This window comes from Plasmopara halstedii (genome assembly GCF_900000015.1).
Source record: "Plasmopara halstedii genome assembly, contig: Scaffold_650, whole genome shotgun sequence".
NCBI lineage: Eukaryota > Oomycota > Peronosporomycetes > Peronosporales > Peronosporaceae > Plasmopara > Plasmopara halstedii.
In genome coordinates, this window is record NW_020187567.1 from 222,625 (window position 1) to 230,973 (window position 8,349).

Sequence of the window (8,349 nt, forward strand, 5' to 3'; positions counted from 1 at the left end):
CTCCATAAGGAAAGTTGAGGCTGAGAATGCTAGCGAGCTGGGAGAGGCTTCTTGAATTCAACTTGTGGGATAGCCGGCAAATTGGAAAGTCTTTTAATTACCATCCATGTACTCAAGTATTGATAAGTTACCGATAGCAAGGCTTCATCTACCGGTATCAGCAATTCATCAAGTCAATATGAAAGAAGTGACCATATCCGAGACATCGTCACTAGGCGCGCAAACGTATATGCAAATCCAGCCTGACTGGTCTAATGCCTGCGAATTTTTCTGGCTAGATGTATACAAACGCAACATAAAAATCGCGCCATCTAACGTCAATACAGTCGATCCAGACGAACACTTGGTAGCCGAGGTGCAATCCAGTCCGAGTATCCAATACCAATTACCGCTGTCAATAGATGAACAGACCTCTTCAGGGCCACATTACGCACGAATCTGCAATCGAGATATCTCTAAGGTCGAGATTGAAGTGGCGCAACAGGACAAAACGTCTATAAAGAAGCTAAGGACAATATTTCAAGCTCCAAATGAGACGGTGGACATCCCGAGCTCAGAACTAGAGGCCGTCAATAAACAAACTTTGCAACTGTACACAGTGGATGTAAGTCAAGATGAGAGATATGTAGTTGTTGGAGGCACCGATGGAGCCTGCATGCTCTGGGATAAGCAGAATAGAGCCCAGATGCTGCCTTTAAAAGGCCATGTAGCTGATGTCACCAGGGCTCGCTTCTTCCCAAGTTCGAAAGTTGTGCTTACAGGTTCTTTAGACCTTACCTTACGAATTTGGAGCGTACAGGGAAGGTGTGCTGCAGTAATGAAAGGGCATCTAGGAGGAATTGAGGATGTTGTGATCCTTGGCAGAGGCAGAAATGTGTTGTGTAAGTTCAAAAGTGGTAGTCAGAAATTCAATTGGCGTAATGATATTGACAACTAGGGCTATGCATTGACGTATCCAGCATGCGGAAACGACGGCCTAATCCAACTATGGAATTGTGGGACGCAAGACGCCATTGCCAAGTGGGCAAATGACGATCAAAGTCCGGTCCACTGCTTGTCAGTCATGCATGATGCTGCCCAGTTATTTGTTAAAGGTGATAGTCAGCCACATATAAGTGAGAATGAAGCTGAGACGGACGGAAAAGTATTTTACGCCGGGCTGGATAACGGAGAGATGCTTGGAGTGGACATCCGTGCGCGAGCAGCGGTATGAGCCGATAAGCTGATAGTGAGTGGAAGGGAACTGATTAATCTTGGCCATGATAGGTTTTAAATCTCGAGAACCTTGCTGGTTCGATTCTTTCGTGTGCTGCTACAACTGCGACAGCGTCAGTGCCAATGCTTTTTACTGGAAGTGAAGATGGATTATTGACAGTTTGGGATCTTCGCCACTTTAGGTTCGCACGCTATGTAATAGATACTGAGATAGAATGCTCATCCATCTTTAATGTAGGACTCCATTGCACGCCTTGTCGCGGAGCTCGGCGCCGATCCATAGTGTTGTAGTTTCAGCGCTATATTCTGATAATAACACCTCATCTGGAAGTATATGGACCGCCCATGGCGACGGCGTGTGCAGCAAGTGGAGCAATCTTGGAGAAACGCCTCATGTGTCCACGGAGCTAACTGGTCCACAGTATGACGCCGTTCGCGGAGTCGCGATTGGAGCCCAAAGTGGTCGCATATTCACTGCTTGTCGCGATGGGCGTTTACGTGAATATTCACCCCTGTAGTCTCGTGAATGACTTGACTCACCACTTGTAAGAGACGGCATAACAAAGTGAGTATCGTCCATTAGTCAAACGACAATACGTTAAGCAGACAGATTGGGAAGTCAAATATTACAAAGTATCTGTGTGTTTGTCATACGTGAGAGATTTGTCATACGTGAGAGGTATCAAAGTCCTTGCTCTCTCGCCGCACCAAATCATTTCCTAACAAAGAGCTATGCGACTTGGTTCCTAATGTCAAGTCTTTTCTCTCATTCTTCATGTGAAATTCTGGGATATCGTCGTTGTTCGATAATATATTGCTACCTTTGAGCTGAATCTGACTGCCACCTTCTACATCAGATTGGGAGGTTGAAAGGCGCTCGTATCCCTTCAGCTTTGCACTTCTTGCATCCTCTGCTGCATCTGCCATTATGTGCTTGATGTAAGTATATAACAGCATCCCGCATGTAGCCACAACGAGACCGCAAACATTGATGGCAATGAGCTGATCACCAAAAATAAAGACGGCAAGCAGCACTTGCGTGACGTCTTTAAAACTACCCACAATTCCCAAAGACAGCGCCGATGTTTTCTTGACCAGTAATATCTCAATAAATATCAAAACGAACGCCAGACATCCACTGATGAAGATAAAGAATAGTGACATGAACAACAATTGTGAATCAAGCATGAACCTTGACGTCGCATAGTCGCTTCCTTCGGAAACAAGCGCAATCGGGAGGAGTCCGATCGCACTTGCTGGCGACACGTAATACACAACAGCCAGTACTTTATTACTTGAGGCCCCATGGGTAGTTTCCATTGCTTGCAGCATTGACTGGGTCAATACCCACCTTAAAGTTCCAATCACTGACGCTGCTAATACAAGTAAAAAGCCGTTTAGGACAAAGTGCGCAGAGCCATAACTAGCAAGTCCAATGCCACTTGAGATCAACAAAATCACTCCAAAAAGATGCCAGGAAGGGCGTTGATGGCCCAGCAATATAGAGAAGAGCAAATTCCATACATTGCCTCCTGATTTTACGATTGTATAGAATGTCACTGTGATGTAAAACAGCGACAGATTCGATAGCATAATATCCAACGCAGTGCATAGACCGATTGGCACTGCTAGCTTCCAATAGATGTTAGAAGGAAGCGCCATGATTGACCCATTTTCATTGCTAAGACATCGATCAATCACTCTTGATAGTAAACACTTGACAAACATGTTGATGCACGTCATTGTCGTCGCGAACGGATAGCCGCTACCCGCCCAGACTCGTAAGAACCACTTGTTAAATAATGTCATACCAATACTAACCGCATACCAAAGCACCACAAAAACGCTTACGTCTAAAGCGTGTAATGCTACTGGAAATGGCACGTATATACCAAAACCAGGAACAAGACGAAGTCGCTTACGTCGTTGGCGGGTCTTCGCCAAGTACATGCCCAACAGCCGAAATCCTAGCGCCAATGATATCATGAAAGAACATGTAGCCACTAACGCAACGGTCTTGTCCTCGTTGCTTCCATCCTGACTAGCAAGCGTGAGTGGAGGCAGCGGCCTAGTGTCATTATCGCCCGCTTGCGCCATAACAGTCAAGGTTATCGCGAAACAAGACTGAGGGAGAGGTACAGTACATATTGATTTCAAAAAAGACTACAATAACAATATTTATTATATTTATTCGTAATCTTGAGCTTTATTTTGTGCCTTGCAACAAATTCTAATTCCAATAATATTGTTACGATGTTTCCTCATTGTTATTGGGATTGTGGAATGTAATGTCCCTCTTTTTGACGATGAGAGTTCAGCCACTTTAGTGTCTTGTAACTTTTTTGGCAGCTTTCAAAGCCACACTCGAATCGATCGGCACTATGCTGCCTCATGTGTACGTTAAACTTTTGCTGACCAGTAAATGAAGCTTTACAAGACACTTCTCGACAGGTCCAACGCTTGTGCTGCATTTGGTGAAATTCGAGATCCGCGGCCGACTTAAGCACGTAATTGCAGCCGCAGAAAGAGCAAATCTGCTGGCTGAAGGCTGAAGCTATTCTACTGGATACAGATGGTCTGCCTTCCTGCTCCTGAGATATATCGCGTTTAATCGCTCGAACACGCAGACGTCGTAGTCTTCGCAACACTTTCCATCGCTCCTGGTAAAGTTTTTGCCAATTGTGTATAAATTTTTCACCGTGGTGACATTCTACTTGTGCTGACTTTCCCGTAGAATTACCGATATGTATATAAAGCGGTTGCCACAGCGAAGCTCGATGACTGATGTGTGCAAACGTGCGACATACTAGTGCCATTCGACAGAGACGCTTGGCACTCATAAATGAGCACACGCGCTCCATGACGTCAGGCAACAGCAACACATCAAGCGAACGTGTAAATTGAACGGAATCAACTGAAGTGATCGTAGAATAATCACTTCGACGGCGCTTTCGTGCTTGCACGATCATTCCATCGTCATCCCTTAGATCTGTAAGCGGTAAAGGCGAGATCAAATGCGGCTTTAGTAAAGTGTTCATATGCGGGAATGACGAGAATGATGCCGGTCTAAAGGCCATGCGGTCCTGGAGCACTTGCCAAGCACCGACTCGATTCTCAAATTCTTGCTCGGTCGCCCTATCTTGATCTTCAGCTTCTAACACAAATGTCTGGACGTCTTCGTCAGAAAGAAATACCCAGTGCTTCCAGACTTTTACCATCCAATGCAAAGGAGCAGCTACGCAAAAATCTTCAAGAGCGATGTCACTGCACAGACGCGTCTGAAACTCGGAAAGAATGAGCTTGAACATCGCGCTTTGAGAACTAAGATCCTGGCACAGAATGTCAACATTTTGATATCGATGATACGCCACGTAAACAAGATAAAAAACATATTTCAAGCGTTGTTGTTGCTGGCCATTAACATCGTCTGTCTGTTGCTCAACCGCTTTATATGCAGCAATTATCAAGTTAAGTAAGTCGAGCACTGACGGCAACGAGACTAAGTCCACATAGGCACAAAACCCCACAAGAATATTTAGCAGAAATTCTTTGGTAAGTTCACACTTGTTTGTCGTGTCACTAAGCCGTTCGATCAGCATTGAAACAATATCTGACGCTAAGCCCTGGACAAACACACATCCCGCTGCCATAAATGCTGCCAAATGTTGTGGCATATCAACAATCTTTGTTTGACCTTCCAAGTCCAAAAATGAGCTCTGCAATACGCTTAAAAGTGCAGGCTTTATCACTGCATTTGATCTCCCGCTTTTAAAGGCAAATTCTTGTAATCCCGTGAAAAACTTTTCCAGAAGCTGGTCATCCAAATGCGAGCCCGCAACTTTCTTTTTGTACTGGCCTGACCTTATCTGTCCAATCACTTTAGCACTAGCAAATTTTAGTAATTGAATCATCGCGTTCGTCACAGCACTCTGATTTTCCTTGTCTCCTCGATTAAACTCCTCCATTAATCTCCACATTCCAAGAATCTGTGCAAAATCACAATTGACCCGATGTCTCTGATTTCCGGAAAAATCTTGAAGTACTTTTGAAAATATTTCCGGAAAACGAAGTCCCATTAGCGCCGCAAATGGCAGCAAAGTCGACCACACTGGGAAACACGTCATAGCGTGAAATCTTGGCTTTGATTGAGTCACACACCACTTGCAAGCATCTGGAGCTTTACCCAGTCGCTTTGTGCAAGGCAACAGCAATGCATCCAGCAAAACGTGCATGATGAGCTCTGCTGGCGGCCAATATATCATATTTTCATCACTTAAGTCTACCTTATTGTCCTGTCTCGCCAGTCTTACTAACTGTTGGCAAATTAGCGCTGATATCCCGCTCTCGCGGGCACTGCGATTCAGCCACTGCGCATCTGGATGTCGAAAGGCACAGCGCACTAGTGAAGACGGAGGAGCAGCTGTGGTTTTGCCGCTGAGAGAGTCCACAAATGCGCAAATCTCGGGAAGCTGCTGTCGAATCTCGCACTGCGGACGCTGCAGAAGTTCTATGGCTGATATCTGCTGCGTATACACTTTTCGTGCTGCAGCACCTACGCATTCGTTAAAACGCTGCACAAGATCAACCACCTTGCGTTTGGTATGGTGCTGCATTAATAAATCAATATTTTATATATTGGTACTAAAAAAGGATATCATAGTGGACCTTATAAAACTTGCTTTTTAATGCTGCTAGCGTACAATCATGATATATTTTCTTGGAATACAAGCGAGTAGCAGAAACTTCTGCAAATCAACAACTGACCGAGGCGTTTGCTTGTGTGGCCAAGAAAACATGCTCATTTCTTCCTGGCTGAAGTGCCACCTTGGGCCAGTAGCAACGTTTGCGACCATGATGATATATAATGTAAACATTGGTAGGAACGATGAAGCTTCTGCATTTAATAACTAACAATAGATGCAACTACTCAATGTTTAAATTCATATTTAATCTGCGCCGTGGATGATAATAAGCTACAAAGAAGCACAGAAGGAGCTGTGACTCTCAAAAAACTCCAGAGGATTAGATCGGTCGCTCCTAGCGGAATAAAGAGCACCTGATAAGCAACACAGCAAGATTACCTTGCTATTTCAAGAGTACATATGCAATTAAATTAAATTCAGAACAAAACCAAAAAGTACGTGCGATACTATATCACATAATAAAATGTCATCTGCTAGCATCCTACGAGTACCTTGGAAACATTCTTCGGGAGATGTATTAGCACTGATTTTCCTGTATTTATGGAGATTTACAATAAACACCAAGTTTCTTATCGATTTCTTACAATTGTACCGTGCTTTTATTACTGATTGTGTAAGGGAAAAGTGATCAAAACACAGTAATTTCCTCGTTTCCCTTTTCCGATAAGATGTAAGTATATTGTTTTTTTAGGCAATGCGCAAGAGTCACCGCTCCACTAGCAACCATTGTGCCTGGAGTTCCACTTCAGTCTCTGCATTAACCATACATTCTCTTCATTGCATACTTTCACTGAGAATCCGCTACCGTGTACAACTTGATGGCCCAACAATCACCTGTCAAGGGTGCGGTCTTCGCGACCAACAAGCTAAGACTTTTGCCAGCGATTATCATTATCACCGATCATGTGGTTCAAAATGACTCGCCGAGTCCCAGCTGAGCACCAACGCACGTATCTGGCGATGCACGATGTTGTTGATTGCCAATGAGATAAGGTTCGCGGAGCTCTGCCTCCCCGCTGCACGAGTCTTGGAATCTGTACCCTATTCTGTCGGCGAGAAGTGTCTCGGCACAGCCCAGGACATTGTTCAGCTCGTTCGATACGAACTGGGCCTGGCTGAATGAGTCCAGCTTGTCGCACTGCAAACGGTAAAATCAAGCCTACTTTCGCCCAAACGACGTCATGAATACGATTTCAAGCAATCTGAAATCTCTCCATTTAGCATCTAAAACAATGTTTTTCAATGCTGCGCTACAAAGTGCAAAAATCTATTCATTACAGCTATAGGCAAGCCGTGCTGGCACAATTGTTTACTAAGAAACCTTTGACAGCAACAAAATGAGCATTCTTGCTCAGACGGTCCTCAAAAACTACAACGCCGGCATCACCAAACGCGACTTTTATCAAAATACAAATTGAAATATACTTATGGCTCATCCAATCGGCAAACTGGTCAGACATGCCGTCGCATGCGGTAAAAATTCACCCGTTGACACCGTTCACACGTTCGCACATATGTGATTACCTGTTCAAAAATGTTGGGCACTACTATAGGGAATTTTGATTTTGAGCTTCCGCGGTGGCCTCTCAGAGGGTATGTTGTGCCTCATACAGAAGTCTGTGCTTTAAGTCATAACGCACCGCTGCACATAGAACGAGAATACGCTGGGTCGGTGCTCTGATGCAGCGAGCCTTGGAATCAGGCATAGCATTGCAGGCGTGTAATCGCACGCTATAATAAATGCGACATTTGTCTCTGGCTTTCAAAACTTTTAGCAACGCACAAAGCGTCTGACCTATACGCTGTACGTGTTACTTTATCAGTAGACATCTCAACGATTTGGCATAAAAACGAAAGTGCATCCGGCACATTCAGCTGACCCCCCTCCCTTATACCAAACCTTATGGAATTTCTCGGGCAAGACGGATAACCATTTAGCCGCTCTCGTTAAGAGACCTGGTGATGGTGTAAAGGTGGGCCATGATGGATCACAAACAGCTTGAAGCCGACAGGTGCACACTAAACTTGGCACGAACATATCTTTTCACAAGCTAATTTTTGCCATGTCAGATAATTCTAGCAGTGTTAAGCCGATGCGTTTTCTCGCCGCCTAGCCCGGCATATCGCGTGCCATCGTGTTTCCTTGCCGCTCGACATGGCAAGAAGAAATTTATCAAGCCTATCCAAGAGTTGCGTGCTCTCATTGCCGGTATGGCAGCCGATTCTCTTTCCGAGACGGTCACATCGACCGTCTTTATAAAGGGCTTTCGCGCTGACGTGGCCAGAATGGAAGTCCTCCGTGTGCATCCGTCTTCATTTGTAGAAGCGGTGAATATGACATTGAACGCCGAAGTCGATTTCAAGTCGGCACGACTTGGTTGGAATGCACACTTCAACAGCTCGTCGAGCGGGTCTGTGCCCATGGATCTCA

The 8,349-nt window shown here is 44.9% G+C and overlaps 3 protein-coding genes across 3 annotated transcripts; 1 reads left to right on the forward strand and 2 right to left on the reverse strand.

Moving 5' to 3' along the window:
- Positions 1-178: 178 nt before the first annotated feature.
- PHALS_12703 (WD40 repeat-containing protein) lies at positions 179-1,733 on the forward strand (the record flags this gene model as incomplete). The annotated part of the gene is made up of 4 exons (XM_024728304.1): positions 179-881; positions 960-1,207; positions 1,267-1,397; positions 1,454-1,733. 4 exons carry the CDS (start codon positions 179-181, stop codon positions 1,731-1,733), a joined length of 1,362 nt encoding a protein of 453 aa, XP_024578794.1.
- A 148-nt stretch (positions 1,734-1,881) lies between these two features.
- On the reverse strand, positions 1,882-3,312 carry PHALS_12704 (tpt-domain-containing protein; the record flags this gene model as incomplete). The annotated part of the gene is made up of 1 exon (XM_024728305.1): positions 1,882-3,312. The coding sequence occupies one exon, from the start codon at positions 3,310-3,312 to the stop codon at positions 1,882-1,884; it is 1,431 nt and encodes a 476-aa protein (XP_024578795.1).
- A 170-nt stretch (positions 3,313-3,482) lies between these two features.
- Positions 3,483-5,828, reverse strand: PHALS_12705 (FOG: Zn-finger; the record flags this gene model as incomplete). The annotated part of the gene is made up of 1 exon (XM_024728306.1): positions 3,483-5,828. The coding sequence occupies one exon, from the start codon at positions 5,826-5,828 to the stop codon at positions 3,483-3,485; it is 2,346 nt and encodes a 781-aa protein (XP_024578796.1).
- Between the last annotated feature and the right edge of the window lie 2,521 nt (positions 5,829-8,349).